Genomic DNA, 23,716 nt, shown 5'->3' with positions numbered 1-23,716 from the left:
CCCCACCTCTGGGCTGCTATTTGTCTCCCACTCAGCACAGTGTCAGCTGATCCTTGGCTGTGGCACTCAATCACCAAGATAGTTTAGACTGATTATGGGCCTCCTGCTGAGTGGTGAGTTGCACACACACACTCTCTGCACGACACACACGCACTCTCTGCACGACACACACGCACTCTCTGCACGACACACACGCACTCTCTGCACGACACACACGCACTCTCTGCACGACACACACGCACTCTCTGCACGACACACGCACTCTCTGCACGACACACACGCACTCTCTGCTCGACACACTCCGACCTCTTGTACTTCATACGGTAATTGTATAAATACAAGGCATAGAGTGATTGTTTGCACCTATGGCTCTGGATACGGACAGGCTGCCATTAACCCTCCACGTGCCGAACCAGATGACACAGCCTCCCAGAGCCTCAATACGCAGCTTCTCATCCTGCAGAGGGAGAAAGAAAGATAGTATTATGTACAAAGATATGTGGTTGTATATGAGACAGACATCTCTGCTCAAGTGATGTTAACCCCTGTGTGTGAAGTGAACAGTGATTAAGTGAGTGTTTTGTGTGTGTGTGTGTGTGTGTGTGTGTGTGTGTGTGTGTGTGTGTGTGTGTGTGTGTGTGTGTGTGTGTGTGTGTGTGTGTGTGTGTGTGTGTGTGTGTGTGTGTGTGTGTGTGTGTGTGTGTGTGTGTGTGTGTGTGTGTGTGCGCGTGTGACCTCTCTGTCAGGCTTGTGAGGCTTCATCAGTTCCACGGCCTGGCCTTTCTTGACCAGCATGACCTGAGAGTCCCCTAGCCAGGCCACATACAGGGTCCGCCCCCTTAGAAAGGTCACCACCCCCGTGGTGCCGCAGCGCAGGTTCTGTAACACACAGACAGACACACACACATGTACATACATACGGGTGTATACATACATATATGAATGTCCGGTAACATGTCAACTGGGTCGTTCCATTTGATTTCAATCATTTTTTGACCACACCCCATTTGATTTGAATGAAAATGTCCATACTATACCAATTTGAGCCCTTACCTCCATCTTAGCTTTACGGATGAAGCGTTCATCGGTGACTCTGAAGGCGCGACACAGGGCCTCCCCCGGATCTTGGCTGAAGCACTCCTGGTGCACCATATTGACGTGGAGGTGGTTGGCGGCGTAGATGGCGGCGTCCACGCCTCCATGGCCATCGAACACGGCGAAGAAGGCCTGCTCCTCCTGGTCCTGAAAACACACACACACACACAGGTCAAAGATCAAAACAGTATGACAAGAGGATGAGCATGCAATGTCTTAGAGCTTCAATACTTTCAGGAAGTATTTCTCTTATTTCTGCACTTCATTGGAGTCACCACCTGTTCTAACATGATAGTAATTCATGTATAGACTCTCATCAATAGTATGAAGCAATGCAAAGCATTCATCTGTCTCAATCATTCATCTGTCTCAATCATTCCATAAAGAAATTGAACTCATCATAGTAATGTTTTCTAAATCACAATTGCTTCTACAGCATAGTTCGTTGCGTGTCACTCTCGTGACGTTGTGTGTTTTCCATGAATGGCATGTGTAGTAGTGCCTCATCACGAATATGCAAATCGAAATATAACCTGCTTGCGTCTCCATCTATTTGCTTTAATTAACTTGGGTTTAATGCCAGTTAGCAGGCTTACCCGCCACTAGCATGCTTAGCTAATAGAATGGGATAAACATTTGATCCAACTGAATAATTATCTCAGGATCCTTGCTCTTGTCCATCTGCCTGTCTGTCCCGGGGACGTCTCACTGGCCAGTTGGCTCAGAGGGGACGTAAGGGGAGGGGCCATAATCGTTGGGGATGACTGGAAAACTAATAAGGATAGGACTTCAATGACTGATTGACTCTGTGTGGCTCAGATAACATGCCATTATCAGGCTGGTGTGTGTCTGTCAAATCAAATCACATTTGATTGGTCGCGTAAACATATTTTGCAGTTCTCGCAAGTGCAGCTAAATGTTTCTAGCTCCAGTTCTATCTATCTGTGTGTGTGTGTGTGTGTGTGTGTGTGTGTGTGTGTGTGTGTGTGTGTGTGTGTGTGTGTGTGTGTGTGTGTGTGTGTGTGTGTGTGTGTGTGTGTGTGTGTGTGTGTGTGTGTGTGTGTGTGTGTGTGTGTGTGTGTGTGTGTGTGTGTGTGTGTGTTGTTCAGCTTCATTGAAATCATTTCCTTCATGCCCGAGGGAGCACGTTAGAGTGCTGTAGCCAATAATGCTATTAGAAGCATTTCATTCACCAGCGGCTACCTACTGTGCTATCATTTACTGTTCTTATTGGGGTTGTAATGGGAATAACTCGTATAGGGGAGTTTTATTGATCTCCCCCCCATAGTGAAGTGAGTCGATAGCTTCCCAGCTGGGTTAGCCCACTCAGTGGGGGGGGTCTCTTCATTAGCTGATATACACAGAATAATAAAATGCTCTTTTTAGCCAGTCGGCAGCGATTTAGCCAGTCGGCAGCGATTTAGCTAGTCGGCAGCGATTTAGCCAGTCGGCAGCGATTTTGAAGAGTGCCTCTACAGGGTTGAGGTCAATTCCATTTCAATTCAGTTTCAAGTCAATTTTCCTCAATTTAGAATTGGAATTTCAGTTTACTTCCTGAATTGAAATGTGCTGTTTCACATGGTGATACTGTGTATTACTGTTCTTGCATCAAGTGTTAGGCCAAATGTTGCTAAGAAACATTGAAACAATGACAGACATCCTGGAGTCTTTGATAGGAGGATATATTTTGAGTGTGGCCAAGAACAAGGTATTGATTTTGTGGTCATCAGGATGCCGTGTGTCTTGGGGTTTCTAGAGAGCTCTTTTAGAGTAAGCACTTTTAAGGCCACTATAGGGTTGGGCAGTATCCAGATTTCATACCGTTTCTGTACCACACTGGGGTATACGGTATTACCGAATGTGCACACCAGAGGCGCTATTTCGCACCCCCGCAGCCCACGAGAGACGGGGGGCGCCCAACCCACATTTCTTCTATCTATATATATTTTTTGTAATGATATTGAAAATCATACCGTCTTTATGTCTAAATACCCCGGTATAAGGTATATCACCCAAGCCTAGCCCACTAGGGAGAAGCCTTAGGGCAGGGCTACAGTAGTACTCGAGCCCTCTTTTCCCACCCTTTCCTCTTATGCTTTACCAGAAACGCCAATCAATTGTAATTGAAGTTAAAGAGTCCATATCCCTTTAATGGTTATGGTAAGAACTGGAGGATAATCTGATCCTAGATCTGTGGTTGAAGGTTGCTCTCTTCATCAACCTAGCGACATGCTGGAGTCACCCGTACCTGTATGTTGAACTGATCCTAGACCTGTGGTTAAGGATTACTCTGTTCCTGCTTACCTGTATGTTGAACAGGGTGTTGAAGTCGGGGATGACGATGTGTTTGTCCTCCATCTTGCGGCGCATGTTTTTGATGGCGTGGATAGAGGTCTCGTAGTAGGGCTGAGGGCGGCGGCGGTAAGGGAAGTCTTTCAGCCACAGGCAGCATGTTTCACACAACCTATTGAAGATGAGCCGGGCAAAGGCCACCGACTCAATCTCTAAAAGAGAACACACACACGCACACGCACAAACACACACAAATGGCATGTGATCAGACCTCAGGCTCGCACACATATACATTATACACGCATGTATCCATCCATAAGTGCACATGTGAAAAGAATGCACATCATTTATAGCCTCCAGATGTATATTCACGTTTGTTCACATTAAAATACACACATGTAGACTCACATGAAACCATACACACGTAATCACACATACGCACGCACGCACACACACACACACACATTTGTTTGCAATCAGTCCCAATTAACACGGTAGTCTGGGACACCTGTATTCCATACTAGAGCTCTGTCACAATATTTATTGTCTTACAATAAATATGCTTGCATTGATATTGACATTTTGCATTGATATTGCATTGCATATTGCATATTTATTGACATTGAATTGTTTAAATGCAACTGTATAATCTCTCCTGTCATAAGTGACATAAACATGTTTTGGTTGGTTATCATAGTCTGTGTACCTACAATACTCCCATTAGAACAGAACGCATCAATCATTTGAGCTTCAATTTGGATGTTTGTTATTTCTGTATGTTTTAAAATGTGTTCATAGGTGAATAAGAAATGGCTTTTGGGTTTTAAACAGCATCGGTGTGAGCTCACTGACGGAATTTCGAGGAAGTAAACTAATTTAGGGCTCGATTCAATCCGTATTGAAATGTAAAGGTCATTTACAAATGAGCCGACATATGCAGCGTTTACCGTGAATGGAGTCTCCGTTAACGTGGGAACATTGCCTTTAAACTTCTATCGTGCTGTAGCGCAGCTCTTCAGGACTACGGATTGAATCAAGCCCTTAGCCTTTTTCGTCTCTGTCACAGCGAGTCGAGCAACAGAGAGGGACTCAGGAGACAATGTTAAAGTGTTTGTTTTTATTTTGATGAACCTGAAATATAGATTAACCTCTCTAAGTACTCTGTTTCCTAGTTACCTTGGTTGTTGTGAGGGGGGATTAACTGGGTGACTGACATTCGTAAGAAAACTTGTGGGCTTTCTGTTTGTTGCAAAGGGCTCACCAATTGTTCATTCGTAATTTACAGAATAGTAGCGGTTATAACTCGTCTTAAGAAGCTCTGATGCTTACTATAGAGTCCTATGTTTTACTATAGATACCTATAATCCTATAAATACTGTGAGATTCCAAGAGTTAGGTCGTTTTTCTACTTACCTAGAGAACTCATGGATACCATTTTTATGTCTCTGCATGCTCCTCTCAAAAACAGGGAAATAGACCTAACTATTGCAAAGCTTGGTGGTTAGCACTTGGTCCTCTATGCATTTTTTACAAGTTCATTTGAAACGATAACATTTAGATTATAGTTGTTTTAAATGCATTTTTACTTTACTATTTTCTCTGATGTACGCATTTCATTCATCCGCCGTGGGCACACCGATGATAGGCTGTGCGAACTTCTCAAGTCAACACAGTGGCCAGATGCGACAGCGGGACAGAATGAGGAAGTTGATAGTATCTATGAGTTCATTTGACTCAGGGTAAGTAGAAAAACAACCAAAATCTCAAAATCTCGCAGTATCTTTTAAAGACTCCATAGTTTCGTCCTCTAAAATAGCTTCTGTAATGAATATCTGGACGAGGTCATTTTGAATGAATTCTCTGCTCCACCTAGTGGAACTAAGGACTTGGTCTTTCCACTCTCCAATCCTCCTCACTCTCCTTTCTTCCCCTTCTCTCTATTCCTCTCCGTTCCTCTCCTCCTCCTCCTCTCCCTAACTCCCCAGGCTCTGTAGTTAAATTTAACCTCCCATTCCATCTCAGAGCCCTGTCAGTGAGCAGTGGGAGCTCTGTGTGTGTGGGTGTGTGGGTGTGTTCGTGTGTCTCCTCTGCCCTGGGCCTAGATGGCCAGGCTGTCTGCTATCCTCTGTTCTTACCCACTCTTACCGCCCACCTGACATTCACCAACCCACCCTCTGTCCCAAGACAGCAACCCCGTCACGCAAATCACCAGAGCCAAAATTATCTTTCCCCTGCGTTCTCTTTTTGCCTCACTCTCTCCCCCTCCCTCTCTCTCTGATAAGAACACAGAGATCTTAAAGGAGGACTGTCGCAGGGTTATTCATTGCTGTTCCCTTCTATTCTAAAAGACCTCTGCTCTCGCTCGCTCGCTCGCTCGCTCCACAGAGTGCTTGGTTTTGTAACTAACAAAGTAAAGGGAATTCTAAGTGACAGCGGTTGACATCAAGCTGTGGTATAAAAAAAGTGAGCCAGGAAGCGCAACTGTTTTAATGCTAATTATTCGCTAAGAGATTGTAGCAGCTGTGCCACAAACACAATGTGTTTGTGTTAAAGTTGGTGATTTCCTCATTTGTCCACGGTGTTGAATAAAACAACACCTGAAATGATTAAGGCTTTAAGCCAATATATTGAATAAAAAATACCTCTGTCCTTTCAGTAGCCTAGCTAGGTCAGTACATGACCTGATTTTGCATGTCATGCGCAGGCTGACAGGGGACTCACGGGGGAAAGGGTCTACTCCATCCTCAACGGTCTTCTGGATGTGGTAGATGGAGAGGTCACTCTGCAGAACACTGTCTGCTGTAGCCCGCGCCAGGGCAGCCGCCAGGGAGAAGGGGCAGTTACTGTAGGAGAGAGAGAAACCTTACTTGAGTTATCATACTCCAAAGAGACCAGCCTATAGACTTACAGTCCTCAATGACCAGCTCTCACTTCAACCATTAGGCCTACCATCAATTAATTTCACTGAAGTAATTACCTCCATCGAGCAGCTTTAACCAATCCCAGAGAAGAAGTCTGTCTGTCTGTCCTTTGGCATGAGACAGGCCTGTTAATTTTCCACGTTCCAATCGCTCCTGGTTTGTCATTTTTACCCCCTTTTTCTCCCCAATTTCGTGATTACGATCTTGTCTCATCGCTGCAACTCCCCAACGGGATTAGTGGCACAACCAACCTTTGGGATCCAATGGAGGAGTTTCCTAACACTGGTGGGGGATCCTGACCATTCTTCTGCCACCACTCTTTTTAGGGTCTTTTAGTTCCGTGTTCACCTATGATGCCCTGCCCACTTGACCTACTTCCTGATCGAACACAGTTGTTTTCCTCCTTACATTTTAGGTTCTCGGCACCGGATAGCTAGCTAGCTAGCATCTAGTTAGAGATGGCGCCACTAGATGGCTGTGCTAGATCAATTGGCATGCAAGTTCTGAGGAACGCTGCCGGAAGTAGGAAAACATTCACAGTAAATGGACACGCCCTTGTTGCCAGGCGCCGTAAGGTGAATAATAATGGCAATAGTAATGGCGTCTTTTTGTAGGCACTAACTCTGCCATGGTACTATGGTGTTGAACGCTGAGCATTCTAACGTAGGTGTTCCTCTTGTCCAGGTGGGAGAGGGCAGTGTGGAGTGCAATAGAGATTGTGTCATCTGTGGATCTGTTGGAGGCGGTATTCGAATTAGAGTGGGTCCAGAGTGTGTGGGATGATGGTGTTGATGTGAGCCATGACCAGCCTTTTAAAGCATTTCATGGCTACAGATGTGAGTGCTACGAGGCGATAGTCATTTAGACAGGTTACCTTGGCGTTCTTGGGCACACTTGGGCACACGGACTATGGTGGTCTGCTTGAAACATGTAGGTCAGGGAGAAGTTGAAAATGTCAGTGAAGACACTTGCCAGCTGGTCAGCACATGCTTTGAGTACGCGTCCTGGTAATTTGTCTCCTTGTGAATGTTAACCTGTTTAAAGGTCTTACTCACATTGGCTACGGAGAGCAAGATCACACAGTCATCCGGAACTCTGGTGCTCTCATTATGGTTCAGTGTTGCTTGCCTCGAAGCGAGCATATAAGGAATTTAGCTCAACTGGAAATCTCATGTCACTGGGCAGCTCGTGGCTGGGTTTCTCTTTATAATCTGTGATAGTTTGCAAGCCCTGCCACATCCGACAAGCTTCAGAGCCGGCGTAGTAGGATTCGATCTTAGTTCTGTATTGATGTTTTGACAGTTTGATGGCTCGTCAGAGGTCGTAGCAGGATTACTTCTAAGCGTCCGGCTCCCTGAAAGCGGCCTCTCTATTATCTTTTAGCTCAGTGTGAATTTTATTTTGCCTGTAATCCATGGCTTCTTGTTGGGATATGTACGTACGGTCACTGCGGGGACATCGTTGTTGATGCATTTATTAATGAAGCGGTTGACTGATGCGGTAAACTCCTCAATGTTATCGGATTAATACCGGAAACAAATTCCAGTCTGTGCTAGCGGAACAGTCCAGTAGCTTAGCATCCGCTTCAACGGACCACTTCCATATTGAGCGCACTGGTACTTCCTGTTTGAGTTTTTGCTTGTAAGTAGGAATCAGGAGGATAGAGTTATGGCCAGATTTGCCAAATGGAGGTGGGGGGAGCTTTGAATGCATTTTTGTGTGTGGAGTAAAAGTTCCGCCTCTGTATGTGCATTTTCTTGTTTGCTTATGGCCCTATGCAGCTCGTTGAGTGCGGTTTTAGTGCCAGCATCGGTTTGTGGTGGTAAATAGTATGGGCTGCAGTTTATCATGAGGTATTCTAACTCAGGTGAGCAAAACCTTGAGACTTCCTTAACATTAGAGATGTCATTAACAAAGAGACACACACCTACCCTCTTAACCTTACCCGAGGCTGCTGTTTGGTCCTGACGATGCATAGAAAAACCAGTGATGTATAGTATCCATTTCATTGTTCAGCCCCGACTCAGAGAAACATAGGATATTACAGTTCTTCAGGTCCCGTTGATAGTCTCAAACAGAGCTCATCCAGTTTCTTCTCCAGTGATTGTACATTCAGGTAGCCGGCTCGTTTGTCTCACTTGCGCCGTCTTTTCCTCTTTCGAGTCCTGGGGATTAGGGCCTGGTTCGAAATGAGCAGTACATCCACAGCTGCTGACTCGTTGATGTAGAAATCTTCATCCAAATCGAGGTTAGTGATCGCTGTTCTGATGTCCAGAGGCTGTTTTCGGTCATACAAATTGATAGCGGAAATAGTCTGTACAAAAATGTTAAGATCAACGTAAAAAAACACACAAAATAGCAGAATTGGTCAGGAGCCCGTAAGACAGCAGCTATCAATTGCAGAGCCATCATATTAACTGTCTGACATTATCTTACAGAACAAGATGTACTACATCTCCTTAGCCTGTGTTAACCTCCGAACGTATTTTCAGCATTTATCCCAAAACCTTATTCTTTCCCAATTCATTTTCCCAATAGGAATGACTGAACAAACTAGAGGTAACTCATTTCTATTTTTTAGGATTACAAGCTGGCGAGCTCTGTAGGCACTCTACCGAGCGCTGAGAGTCAGCGCTGTCATATTACGAAATCTAGTGCTCGCACATGAGTCTGGCCGAGCTTTTGTGTTGTTGTTCAAATTCTATCAACTGTAGCTGCCATGGGAGACTACATTTGTTTACATTGTGGAAAATACAGTTCCATACAGTAGCACCTGGATTGATTCAAAGGCAATGTAAAACTATTTCAGTGAAATCTTGCATTGCAATCAAAATATTAATGAGGCCCTTGAACTAGCCCCAACGTGATTTCTATACTGCAGAAGTCACATTGGGGCTAGTCCCCAGAGCAACTTGGCTCAGAGACCCAGTGGAAAAATCCTGTTTTTAAGTGTCGTTATACTATCACTACTAAAAGTACAATGATTTTTAAGGACAGTATATAACCATGCAATCATGAAATCCTTACTGGACTGATGAGAAAACAGCAAAAGACAAAGAACACATCCATTTAGAAGCTCCTTAAGCAAACTAGACGGAGAGATATGTCCTCTTTATGTTGTTCCAATAGAAAAGAAAAGCGACAAGTCAGATGAGAAGAGACAAATACTCTCCCTCTCCAGAGATGTGCCAGTATAGATCTGTTTGTCTAAACTCAATCCATGTCCCTGTTGGAGGGGAAATTCATTGAGTGATTCTGTGTCTGTCAGTAGCTACTATTGAGCTATCAGACCTCCCCGCGGAACTGTGGTTATGGTGACCAGTACATTTTAAAATTGTTCTTCAAAACCATGCAATGGCCACAATTAGAGGAAAGTCATGAGTGTACCATTCAAATTTCTACATCTGAGTACTCTCTAGGTGATGTACTGTACATCAATGTGCTCCCTTCAAAGAGGCCTAGGCCTAGATTCAATATTTTGCGAGATTTACATTTAAAGGTCATTTTCGGATTGTGACAACATATGCATCATTTACCGTGAATGTGGTCTCCGCGAACATTGCCTTTAAAACGTGCATAGCATTTAACATTGCCTTTAAAACGTGCATAGCATTTAACATTGCCTTTAAAACGGGATCGGATTGAATCTGACCCCTAGCCCTGATTCCTACTCATCCTAAGCTTAAACATTCCAGTGCACTGATGCCAATACTTGCCCCGCCTGCAAATAGAACTACTCATCGCTGACGAGGTGTAGCGGAACTATGTGTTCAGGTGCACCCTGGGAGCCTCAGGCAGCTTGGAGGGGGAAGAGAGGGTGTGGGTCACATGATCTTGGTCCAGGTGCTGCCTTCATCTGGGCAGGTTATACACCATTGTGGCACAGAGCTCCTGTACCCATGGTAACCTGAGGCACCCAGTGTGTTGACAGCTGATGATGGGGATCCCATTAGCGTCTGCTAAATGACTTAAATGTAAATGTAAATTACAACTGCACTGCCTGGCAGTGACAGCAGGTACAGGGGTTCATGCCCACAGTCTACCTCAGAAGGCTACAGGTATTGTGTGTGTGTTTGTGTGTGTGTGCGTATGCAGCAGGGGGTGACCTTACATAGCCACTATAGCCCCAGAGATAACACAGGGGGTGAGGATGAAGGGATAGAGGAAGAGAGAAAGGAGGGAGGGATAAGCCCTTCCCTTGTCAAAGGAAGTGGAGAAGCTCAACAGGCAGCGAGCGAGGGGAAAGTGGAACATTCTCAAACAAGGACAGTCCACAATGACAGGCTGCTGCTCTACATTAAGGTAATCCAGGTCACCTCTATAGTGGGTATCATAACTATTCACCCCTCCTGGATTTTTTCACATTTTGTTGTGTTACAAAGTGGGATGGAAATTGATTTAATTGTGAAAAATACTCCATAATGTCAAAGTGAATGTAATGAATGAAAATTACAGTGTATTTTGTGTAGATTGTTGACAAAAGGAAATGAAATACAATTCAATCCATTTTAATCCCACTTTTTAACACAATACAATTTTAAGAAATCTAAGGGGGTGAATACTCATGATAGGCACCTAGGTATATTGAGGTGACCAAGGTAACTCGGCCTAGTTACTCTATAAGAAGAATACTCAAATTAACATGAGAAGATAAATTATCTCAGATAACAGGCTAAATTGCTCTATGTGCCAAGTGCCAACCACGGTCACCATTCCATTTTATTGCGGGTAACCAGCGATAACCTGACTAGTTACAATACCTGTTTAATGTATTTGGTCAATTAAAACAATCATCATCAGGGAAGTTGATGATACAAGTAATCTTATCTTTCGGCAGAGAATAGAAAGTTAAACATTTTGCAGCATCCTCTGAAATGTAGGTAATGTTGAAAGTGCAGCTACATTAAATACATTTGATAGCAAGGTCACAGGTTATCGTTAACTGCATACGAATCTAAGTTAGATAGAGACGTTAAAAATGAGTTAAAGTTGATCTCAAGCCTAAAATGTGATTATTTGGAGTCCAGATACTACAGCCAATTAAGTTAACTCAGGCACAGATTGTTTGACTGAATTCTGGTTGTATTGTAAATAAAGATTTGTCCTCGTTGCAGATGTCTTGTGTAATAGACTCTCATGGTCTGAGCGAAGTAGCCTAGTTTGGTGGAAAGCAGATGGCACAGCCTATTAAGAAGAGTTTACTCAGTACAACGCTACTATCAGTGCTTACGTAACTCTTGTGTTACTAGAGAGCAGTAAGCAGGATATTCTCTGGGGTTTAAAGTTGGTGGTGTGTACGTGTAGAGAGCTGGACAAGAGAACTTTTCTGACGGACACACACACACTGCAATGAACTCCTGTAAGTCGCTCTGGATAAAAGCGTCTGCTAGATGACTAAAATGTAAATTTAGCATTTTATTCAGGAACTATCTAACTCCTAAACTACCCTCTTTCCAGTTGGACCCACTTGCTTATAAAAAATACTATTCTATTTGAATGTTATGCCCCTATTAACCGACTCCATTTCAACAGTTCATAGGTTGTTAATGAGGGTACACTATACACAATAAGTAACAGTGCCCGCTGCAGTTCTCTTCATGCTCAATTTCTAATCTGACTAAAATGCAATCAAGGAGCAGACGGAAATGTACCTGGACCATTGGGTCTCTACTAATTGATAACTTCTTTATCGAATCAGTAGAGGAGGGGATGTGGAGAGGACAGGGAGTGAGTGTGTAAATGGCCTGAGGATGTGTGCGTGGGTGGGTATGAGGGTATTGTATGTGCATGTGTGTGTAGGAAGATAATATGGGGTTGGGGGGTGGGTCTGTGGTTAGTGGTGTGTGTGGGCATGCATGTGTGTGTGTTTTTATTCATGTGAAAAAAATAAGGCATGGTCTCATTATATGGGATTATGAGAGAGAGAGAGAGAGAGAGAGAGAGAGAGAGAGATGCTAACAGTCTCATCAGTCTCCAGCTGCTATGCCAATGGCAGCTGCACTCTGTGCTGTTCCTCCTCCACATTTCCATTCATAGAAATTCTCTCTCTGCCTCTCTTTTTCTCTCTGACCTCTTTTCACGCTCACATACTCCGTCACTGCTTGCCCAAGATGGGTGGGTGCCGAGGTGTGGGGCCCTCATTGGCTGAGGGACTCCAGCACATCCGTTGGTAGCCAATAAGGTCCCTCATCTACTTGTGCGACACAGTGAAGTCAGATCAGTGTGAGGAATTGGGATTAGGAGGAGAAAAAAGCTTTTTTCACACAGCTATCTTTGTGAATTCTATTTAACAAACCTAACAACGCACATTGCTTTTATAGTGACAACAACAGATACAACGCGTTCGAGCTTCACAGCTTGCAGTATTTTTCATCTATTGGCTGACTCCTTTACTGGGTTATTTCTATATATACAATATATTCAAAACAGTGTACAAAACATTTCCATTAAATAGACTGACAAGGTGAAAGCTATGATCCATTATTGATGTCACTTGTTAAATCTACTTCAATCAGTGTAGATGAAGGGGAGGAGACAGGTTAAAAAAATGATTTTTAAGCCTTGAGACAACTTAACCATTATTTTATCAAGGAGTCAAACTTAGACAAAGGTCTCTTTTACAGATGAGCCCTGAATTACATAAATTACAGAAAATACACACGCACATGGATTGTGTATTTTTCTTCCCCTCCCCCTATCAGCTAGCCTATAGCGAGCAGTTTTTCACCCTTTCGTTATCATCATGGGTGATGTTAGCGTTTGTATGGTGTATGCCTATATTGACATGCATAGTGTAGCAGTGAGGCTGGGAGAGACAGAGCATAGCGTAGAGGGCTTTACTGCAGCTTACTGCAGCTGCTGTCTGTTGAAGTGAGAGATCTGGGTCGGGGAGCCTCGCTTTGACGTCATACTGAGAGAGAGGAGGCTAAGCCCGGTTTCACTACTGCATAGAGGGAGGAAGAGACAGAACGAGAGAGACAGGAAGCGGGAGAGACAGTGGGAGATAAAGAGAGAGAGCATACCCTCGGATTGATAAACGAGTAGTTCTCTCTGCAGCGTATTTCTCAAACTAATGGAGAAGACTGCTGGCAGCTCCATTGTTTAGGGTTTTAGCCTCCCAGAGACGTCTCTCATTGGGAAATGAACATCACATAACTAGGATCCCAGTGAACCCTGTAGCAGGTTACGTTGTCAGGGTTAATGCTATGAGGATCTCTTGAAGTCATAGGCATAGCTGCATGTCAGAGAGTTGAGTGTGTATTGAAGAGAGGGCAGTTGTGCAATTGGGTATGTGTCAGTTGCATTGGTGCTGATTTTGAGGCATCGTGTATCAGTGCAAAGTGATCCCAACAACAGCGTCACAGGCAACTGTGTGTGAGAAGGCAGTGCCTGAGCTCAGACCCATCCCTGCAACAGTGCGTCACAACCGTCTCTCAGGGGGCTCCTGTTCCTACATTAACTTTCAACTGTCCTTGACAGAGACTTGGCAAGATCTCTACACACCCACACGCTGCAGCCTGAAAGTTTGTCCTTACATAGAGTGTTCCTTCTATGACCTACCTGTATAGAGAGCTTTATCCAAACCTTGACTCATCTTATGACAATACAAATTCCCATACATACAGAACTTGTATGGATAAATGTACTGGGCTGTCCTCTTCCCCTCTTGCTAGCCAGAACTGTGAATGACACAGTCGTGTCCACTGAACGTCACTGGTGCGTGGCTGTGATGCTGTTCACAGTGCAGACCACAGCTAACGTCACAACGCCCACCTCTCCTTCACATACACAGTCTCTCCATCTCTCACTCTCTCTTTATCCCTCTCTGGCATCAGCGTGTTCTCTCTCTCCTTATCCCTCTCTGGCGTCAGTGCGTTCTCTCTCTCTTTATCCCTCTCTGGCGTCAGTGCGCTCTCTCTCTCCTTATCCCTCTCTGGCGTCAGTGCGTTCTCTCTCTCTTTATCCCTCTCTGGCGTCAGTGCGCTCTCTCTCTCTTTATCCCTCTCTGGCGTCAGTGCGTTCTCTCTCTCTTTATCCCTCTCTGGCGTCAGTAAGTTCTCTCTCTTGCATCAATGCGTTCTCTCTCTCTTTCTTGCTAACCTGAGTTTCTCTCTTTGCTCTCTTTTACATATGAATTCACCTCCCGGGTCACAGGGGGTTTGGGGGGCTCTATGTTCCCTTAGCTGAGCAGGATAATCTACAGCAGGGGGGAGGGGTGTGTGTGTGTGTGTGTGTGTGTGTGTGTGTGTGTGTGTGTGTGTGTGTGTGTGTGTGTGTGTGTGTGTGTGTGTGTGTGTGTGTGTGTGTGTGTGTGTGTGTGTGTGTGTGTGTGTGTGTGTGTGTGTGTGCGTGCGTGCGTGCGTGCGTGCGTGCGTGCGTGCGTGCGTGCGTGCGTGCGTGCGTGCGTGCGTGCGTGCGCGCTTTTCTTTGAGAAACAGCTATGACTCGGCTGGGGACAAGGTGGGTGGGAGAAGTCGATCAGACTTCTTGTATTTCTTGACTTATTGTATTAGGGCAACATATGAGAAGTGGACAACAAGTAGTCAACTTTGGGCCATAACACTTTCTGTCAACATCACGGGGAACCACTAAATGTAGACATGGTTAGATTTGGTTCGTTTTATGGACTGTATGTGTGTTGTGGTTTAATCAGTCTAAAAATGCCATTGAGCTCTGAGCTCAGTGCCATTAAGTAATTCATGAATCCATCTATGTGGAAGGAGCTGGCAAGCACAATGAGTAGACATGGTTATGGATGCCTCGTATCAAGGAGGTGCCCCTGGGGGTTTTGTTAAAGTTGGCGGAACGAAAGCACCTCCATCGTCGCATGACGGTGGCCTCAGCCTCAAAGAGGACATTCCTGTGGAGAAGCAAACTGCTATGATCCACATTAACCGGACTGTGCTACAATTCCTCCTGGGCACTATTGGTATTCGATATCTATAGCTACGCAGTATGTCAGACTATTAATCGGTGACAGTAGCTTTGTTTGAACAGATCCGTTTGTGAAGTGAGCTTCTTATTGGCTACTTTACAGTGTAGCACGAACCTGTGACATGGCTGGGGGACTCTAGCAAGGCTCTGGCAACTGACTATGTGTTGAAAGTAAATGAAAACTAGACTGAGCTATTCTTTGACTCAGGCACAACCAAAATGGAAGTCATCGTGTTCCTGGCACTTGGAATAGACAGCTCTAATAGTCTGGCTGAGGATGGACTCTCAGTCTCTCAGTGATGTTGGTCCCCTAAAACATTTGGGGTGAATGATTTCAGCATCACTCCCTGCCACTCCCTAAATGTCTATACTGTCGATGGCTTCATTAATTTACGTGAGCTCTTATTCAAAGTGATAGACATAGTAATAATTCACTGAATGTAAGGATTTCATTCCCATTAGTGGAGAATATTTCAAATGTAGCATTCATCAATAGGGGAGAGTGGAGCAAGTTGTTTCTAGGAAACCATACACAAAATGTATAATTTGACCAAATATTTAGGAATATGTCATAATGTTATGGAGTCTGTGAAGGAAGAAACCACATGGAAAAAGTAGTTAGCAAGTTAGGTCCAAAAAAGGGATTTTCACCATTGAAAGGAATGCATTGTGTTTCGTGATGTATCTAAACCAAATTCTATAATTTTAAGATGCTGGGGTCTCTATAAGATTCAATATGAGGTCCTAACCTACTGTAGCAGGAAAGTGCATCCTTGTAGCTGTGTGGGCTAATATATTCAAAATCTTTGCCTTGGGGGCTCAACTTGTCATTGTATTAGCCAATGACAAGTTGAGCAAATTGAAGTGTTTTCTTCCCAGGCGTAATGAAAGGCAACAACAGGGCCTGGCCTATATGACAGTTGTAAAAAAGGTACCGAGTGTTTGTTAGGTGTTAAGCGTGTGTTAAAATATGCTTAAAACGTGATTATGTTGAATTGTGTTTGGGAAATAAAGATAGACATGGTTTTAAAAAGGTAGCGGTAATATTTGATTCAGAACAGAAATGTGTAGGCAGCTTAATTTACCCTGTCCTGCAGCCCATAAGCTATGTTGTCAAATGATTAGATGAATTCTGATTATTTCCATGGATACACAACATCCTGAAACATATGTAGATATCTTTGTTAGAAGGAATACGACTCTTTTCCTGACGGAGTGATGGAGAATGTAAAAAAATGGCTCAACTTAACCCACTCTCCCCTACAACATAGTCAAACCAAAGTCAGACCAAAGAGAAAGTGCTGATCACTTTGCAGGGGTTTGTTTGTGCATCTTGTCTAACACAGTCTTTGGTAGTAAAACAAGGACAAGTAAGCTCATTGCCTGACATTGTGGCTTGGGAAAGAAATGTGACCTACTTGTTGGTGATATGGGCTGGCTTAACTCAATTTGCTATCTTATATAGTGTATTTGGTCCTGTGACCACCCATGTGGATACACATATTAAGGGGTTTCAGCTGTGGCGGTAGTGACGGCATCATCTGCAAACGCTTCCGAATACAGGAGGTTCACTTCTATATCATATAAAAATGTACAGATGCTACAACTAGCAACTCTTGAGGGCAAATGGCTATTTTTACTCGTAATGGCAAGCCATTCTCTCTTTCTCTACAGCTGTCCTTTTATCCCCCCTCCTCTTTCTTTCTTAAAAAAAGGTCAGAACACTGCAAACACGTCACCAGCCATAAAATGAGCATTGATATTCTAATCTAGGTAGTTGATGTTTGTTCCTGGAATGCAGGGAAACAGCATACAGTGTGAATTAGATTGATCGTGGAAAAGGAAGATATCTCTGAGATAAAAAATATATTTTTAGGCCTATTTAATCCCTGTCTTCAACATCTTTATGAACAACTTGTCAATATATGACCTGGAAATTTCATAATTTTTAAGGGCCACTTAAATAGTAGCAAGCTTAAAGCCGAGGTCATCTTGTTCATTAAGCAGTAGATTGTATGATAGAGTCATCACAGGCCCAGAGCTAGCTTTGCTGAAAGCTTGGGAGCAGATCACGAGGGGCCGTAATACTGAATGTAATACTCTGTTCAGATACCAGAGCAATTATCTTTGCTCAAGATACTCATGGATTAGAAATGGAAATGTTCCTTCATCAAGGGTTACAGATGTAGGATCTTAATTTGATAACCCTCTCACAGGAGAACTTTCCTGCAATTCAGAAAATGTAAAACTTGTAGTGTATTTGATTTAAAAAGCCTTCTGAAGTTTGTAATTTCCACTTTGAAATGTCAGACTTTATTTTCCCTTATGAAAAATGTCCATTAATTATAATCCACATAATAATTCACATTTCCTGTTGCTGCAGGATTATTTTCCTGCTGTGGCAAACTGGCTCAAATTAAGATCCTACAACTATATAGGACAGGTCACATAGCTATTATCTTTGGAACAATACATTGATACCCTGTGGCAGTAAGACAATCAAGGGTAAACGTTGCCTACTATGGGTGAAAGGTTGAGTTGAGTATTAGCCAGGCTTATGGGTGCAAACCAGGACAGGGTGCTTATTCCTACACTGCACTTCAGAAGATCAGCCAACAAAGAACCATGAGCTGTACAAGAGCACACCGATTTTGCATTGGTGTTGTTGTGGGGATGCATGTCTGGTTCAAGTGTAACAAAACAATGGTAACTAATGGGACAAATCTCACTCGCCTCGAAAGTATTTGCTTGAGCCCACAGCGAATTTGTTACCAAACTCTGGTTCCAATTAGTAAAAGGAGCATTTAGGCTGAAATGAAAGTGATGCTAGGAAGAGGACACACCGACATGTCATTATGGGCAAACAATGATGTAAGGTTAGCTTTGGAGCCAAGTGTGAATACTGTAAAACTTCAATTAAATGCCGAGTGTCACGTTCCTGACCTGTTTTCTGTTAGTTTTTGTATGTGTTAGTTGGTCAGGACGTGAGTTTGGGTGGGCAGTCTATGTTTTCTGTTTCTATGTTGGTTAATGGGTGACCTAATATGGTTCTCAATTAGAGGCAGGTGGTTTTCATCTCCTCTGATTGAGAATCATATTAAGGTAGGTGTTGTCACATTGTTTGTCGTGGGTGGTTGTCTCCTGTGTTAGTGTCTGTCTATGTTGCACCATACGGGACTGTTTCGGTTTGTTTGTTCATTTTTGTTCGTTCGGTTTTTATGTAGTCATTTCCCTGTTCGTGCGTTCTTCGTGTTACATGTAAGTTCTTACGTCCAGGTCTGTCTACATTCGTTTTGTTATTTTGTTAGTTAATTCAAGTATAGTTCGTTTTTTTTCTTCATTGTTTTGTCGTGTCTAAATAAATATCATGTCTAAGTATCACGCTGCGTCTTGGTTCAATCCATGCTCCTCCTCTTCGGAGGAAGAGGAACACCGTTACAGAACCACCCACCCTACCAGAACCAAGCAGCGGAAATTCGAGCAGCGGCCAAGTAAGCAGGACTCGTGGACTTGGGAGGAAGTATTGGAGGGAAAAGGACACTGGGCGCATATTGGGGAATATCGCCGCGCTCGTGAGGAGATGGAGGCAGCGAGAGCCCAAGAGCGTTGGTATGAGGAGGCAGCAAGGAGACGTGGATGGAAGCCCGAGAAGAAACCCCAAAAATTTATTGGGGGGGGCTAAGAGGTAGTGGGCCGAGGGCAGGTAGGAGACCTGCGCCCACTTCCCAGGCTTACCGTGGAGAGCGGGAGTACGGGCAGACACCGTGTTACGCAGTAGAGCGCACGGTGTCTCCTGTACGTGTGCATAGCCCGGTGCGGGTTATTACACCTCCCCGCACTGGTAGGGCTAGATTGGGCATTGAGCCAGGTGTCATGAGGCCGGCTCAACGCGTCTGGTCTCCAGTGCGTCTTCTCGGGCTGGCATTCATGGCACCAGCCTTACGCATGGTGTCCCCGGTTCGCCTACATAGCCCGGTGCGGGTTATTCCACCTCCCCGCACTGGTCGGGCGACGGGGAGTATTCAGCCAGGTAAGGTTGGGCAGGCTCAATGCTCAAGGGAGCCAGTATGCCTGCACGGTCCGGTATTTCCGGGGCTACCTCCCCGCCCCAGCCCAGTACCACCAGTGCCTACACCACGCACCAGGCTTCCAGTGCGTTTTCAGAGCCCTGTTCCTCCTCCACGCACTCTTCCTATGGTGCGTGTCTCCAGCCCAGTGCCTCCAGTTCCGGCACTAAGCCACCTGTGCGTCTCCAGAGCCCTGTACACACTGTTCCTTCTCCCCGTACTCGTCCTGATGTGCGTGCCCTCAGCCCGGTGCCACCAGTGCCGGTACCACGCACCAGGCAAATAGTACGCTTTGAGAGTCCAGTGTGCCCTGTCCCTGCTCCCCGCACTAGCATGAAGGTGCGTGTCCTTAGCCCGGTGCCTCCAGTTCCGGCACCACGCATCAGGTCTACAGTGCGCCTTATCCGGCCAGAGCCATCCGTCTCCCCAGCGCCATCTGAGCCATCCGTCTCCGAGGCGCCATCTGAGCCATCCGTCTCCGAGGCGCCATCTGAGCCATCCGTCTCCCCAGCGCCATCTGAGCCATCCGTCTCCCCAGCGCCATCTGAGCCATCCGTCTGCCCAGTGCCGTCTGAGCCATCTGTCTGTCCCGAGCCATTAGAGCCACCCGTCTGTCCCGAGCCGTCAGAGCCGATAGTCAGTCAGGAGCCGCTAGAGCCATTCGTCAGACAGGATCTGCCAGAGCCGCCAACCAGACAGGATCTGCCAGAGCCGCCAACCAGACAGGATCTGCCAGAGCCGCCAACCAGACAGGATCTGCCAGAGCCGCCAACCAGACAGGATCTGCCAGAGCCGCCAACCAGACAGGATCTGCCAGAGCCGCCAACCAGACAGGATCTGCCAGAGCCGCCAACCAGACATGACCAGCCAGAGCCGTCAGCGAGCCATGACCAGCCAGAGCCGTCAGCCAGCCATGAGCAGCCAGAGCCGTCAGCGAGCCATGAGCGTCCAGAGCCGTCAGCCAGCCATGAGCGTCCAGAGCCGTCAGCCAGCCATGAGCGTCCAGAGCCGTCAGCCAGCCATGAGCGTCCAGAGCCGTCAGCTAGTCATGAGCGTCCAGAGCTGCCATGTATCCAGAACTGCCCCTCAGTCCAGAGCTGTCTCTCTGTCCGGAGCTGCCCTTCAGTCCGGAGTTGCCCCTCTATCCTGAGCTACCTCTCTATCCTGAGCTACCTCTCTATCTTGAGCTACCTCTCTATCCTGACCTACCTCTCTGTCCTGAGCTATCTTGTCCCGGAGCTGTCCCTTATTTTTGTGTTGCCTCTTATATTAGGTGGGTGGAATAAGAGGGTGGTCATTCTGAGGGGGAGAAGTAAGCTGGGATTGACTATGGTGGGGTGGGGACCTCGCCCAGAGCCTGAGCCACCACCGTGGTCAGATGCCCACCCTGACCCTCCCCTAGACTTTGTGCTGGTGCGCCCGGAGTTCGCACCTTAAGGGGGGGGTTATGTCACGTTCCTGACCTGTTTTCTGTTAGTTTTTGTATGTGTTAGTTGGTCAGGACGTGAGTTTGGGTGGGCAGTCTATGTTTTCTGTTTCTATGTTGGTTAATGGGTACCTAATATGGTTCTCAATTAGAGGCAGGTGGTTTTCATCTCCTCTGATTGAGAATCATATTAAGGTAGGTGTTGTCACATTGTTTGTCGTGGGTGGTTGTCTCCTGTGTTAGTGTCTGTCTATGTTGCACCATACGGGACTGTTTCGGTTTGTTTGTTCATTTTGTTTGTTCGGTTTTTATGTAGTCATTTCCCTGTTCGTGCGTTCTTCGTGTTACATGTAAGTTCTTACGTCCAGGTCTGTCTACATTCGTTTTGTTATTTTGTTAGTTAATTCAAGTATAGTTCGTTTTTTTTCTTCATTGTTTTGTCGTGTCTAAATAAATATCATGTCTAAGTATCACGCTGCGTCTTGGTTCAATCCATGCTCCTCCTCTTCGGATGAAGAGGAACACCGTTACACCGAGTCTCAAATAGCCGCCTGTACCTTTTAATAGCCGGGCAACGACACACATTTCAGCAAATAAACGGCTATTTCAAATAAACTCTGGGTCTAAATTAATTGTTTACGAGGTTGCCATGAATCGTGTACGAGGTTTCATGTTTGATTTGTTACATAAAAAAATGATGGCAATCATCCGTTTTTATTGGCAGTAAGAAACTGCTTGCCATTGGCTGCTAAGAGCTGAGAACGGCTAACTAAAGCAGTCAACAACTTCGGGAGTACAGACCCCTAGAAATCGTCTGGTCGCCCTATAGTGGCAAAAGTAACAACTCCCGAAAATGCAGTCAAAGAGGAGAATAATTATTCTGTCAAGGAATGGTTTTTGGAAACTTTTTATACAGGCACACTATGAGAAAAGGAACGTGAACGTAAATGATAACACATTAGTGCAGGAAATTAAGAAATTGATTAAAATGCTGGAAGTGAATGCTGGAATTAAACAATTAACTACCGTATGCAAATGAGCAAAATCTGTGTGCATTAAGGAAATAGATACCTGGCTCAAATAGAAGCTTGACTCTAATAAGCGCCTGTTGTGTTCAGTGATTAAAGCAAATAAACACCCAGATTAATTAAATACTTCACATTATATGCGTTGAATAGTTTTTCTAGTGTAGTGAAGGAGTAAACAAGGTGAGACGTGTCAGCTCTGAGATTTGGGCTGTTGTGACATTGAAGGATGAGGAGCTCTGCATCCCGGTATTTCGGCACTTAAGGAAAGAGGCTGGTCGAAAATGTCTATGCATCACAATCATAGCTGCATCTTATACAGCAGTGACATACCATATAGAGTGGGCCTGATTTTGACATACTCTGAACAGAGATTACAGTATGGAGAACAGATGTACTGGGGTTGAATGTATTGATTCTGTATTGACTACACCTCAAAGCAAGTTCACTCAACTTTGCTTGTTTATAATGTCAGTCATGATTCATGAACATGATATGAATCTAAATAATATTATTTATACACAATAATGTTGACACAAATCAGCCTTCCTAAAACCATTCCAGTACCATGTAGCCTGTTCTTGTTTATTCATCTCAAATCTCTCTTCACACACAGTTGGTCTAAGATAGTGCCCTAATTGGATATTTGCGTCTTAGTTCAAGTAGAATAGGAATTATCTGCGATCAACTTTGGTTTGGGAGAAGCAGTTACATAATCTTGAGATCTTGAGAGACATTCCAAGCTCGCTAACTTTTTTTAGGATATTTCTCCTGCAGCTATAAAAGCCTGAAATACAGTAGCTGCCTCTATCAATTTCCTGTCAAACTCACACAAAGACTAAAACAAATGTTTACATACTGTCATATGAAAGAGAGAAAGCAATATTTGTAAGGTCACAAAAACTCTGGGCTAGTACTAGTGACGCTGGAACACAAGCATTTCGCTACACCCACAATAGCATCTGCTAAATATGACCAATAAAATTGTAAGAATTTGATTTGATTTAGTGACGCTGTATGCCAGGGTCGGGGAAGCTGATAGTTTCAGTCCACCTTTCATTGTACTGTATAGTCAAATAGGATGCCTGGCTTTCTGGAAGAAAAACTGCACTGGGAAGAAATGCCCTAATTATTTTGTTTAAAAATGCATAGTGACAGGATCAGAGTTCATTTGATTGTTTTACAACTGCACCCACTGTTAATTGTTTCTGTCCTTCATCAATTACTTTCATCAACTGCTATATTTGGGCACAATATTGCAGGGAGCGTTGACAGGCTGTACTGATAAAATGGAGAGAAATTGCTTCAATACTATGAGGTGTTTTGGAGAGGAATACAATTACCAGTACTCTTGTGCAGTACTTGGTACGTGAGTCATGCATTGATCTAGGGTTTGCTTTATTGGTATGCCAAAGCACTTGTTCTTTCTGAAGAACTAGCCATCACAGGTCAAATATAAGGTTGTCATGGTAACTCGGATTTGTCATTTTGAACTGAAATTGACGAAAATTGATGCTCAGAGACCAAATTATTATTTAATTTTAGGGTATTTTCAGAGTAAACAAGAGGTTAGAATTTTCAACAGATCACATTAAATCAATCAGTCGATCTGCTCTTTTGTGTGAAGTCCACATTGGAAAACTCCATCACTGCTGATCTGACACACACAATTCCCCATTTCACCTGGATGGGCAGATAATCTTGTCAGTCGATGGCGTGTAGTGATGAAGAATGGAGGCTGATGATGAAAGACAGCTAGGGAATGTTCTCAGAATGAAAATGAAGATCCTTGAGGCCTTTGGCAAGATTGATGTTCTTTATCTTTGACTCCAGGCAGGACAGCCATTTTACCTTCATAGATAATAGCAATGTACGAAGAGCTGCAGGGTTATAAGCCTGATAAGAGTGTGCCCTGTGCTGTCGGATGTTAACAGGAGCTTGAATCGGAGAAACCAG

At 44.6% G+C, this 23,716-nt stretch overlaps 1 protein-coding gene across 1 annotated transcript in view; it reads right to left on the bottom strand.

Annotated features, from left to right (window-relative positions):
• LOC139531667 (protein phosphatase 1E-like) overlaps positions 1–23,716 on the bottom strand; it is a 67,081-nt gene that overhangs the window by 6,541 nt on the left and 36,824 nt on the right. Inside the window, exons 2-6 of the mRNA XM_071328332.1 lie at positions 6,109–6,230; positions 3,400–3,599; positions 1,054–1,242; positions 736–879; positions 364–457 (exon numbers count right to left, since the gene is read on the bottom strand). Coding sequence (XP_071184433.1) covers positions 364–457; positions 736–879; positions 1,054–1,242; positions 3,400–3,599; positions 6,109–6,230 — 749 coding nt within the window. The remainder of the gene's footprint in view (positions 1–363; positions 458–735; positions 880–1,053; positions 1,243–3,399; positions 3,600–6,108; positions 6,231–23,716) is intronic.

This window comes from Salvelinus alpinus, chromosome 1 (assembly GCF_045679555.1).
Source record: "Salvelinus alpinus chromosome 1, SLU_Salpinus.1, whole genome shotgun sequence".
In the NCBI taxonomy this organism is placed as follows: Eukaryota; Metazoa; Chordata; class Actinopteri; order Salmoniformes; family Salmonidae; genus Salvelinus; species Salvelinus alpinus.
The sequence above is the reverse complement of the archived record's forward strand: the minus strand, read 5'-3'. Positions and strand labels throughout refer to the sequence as shown.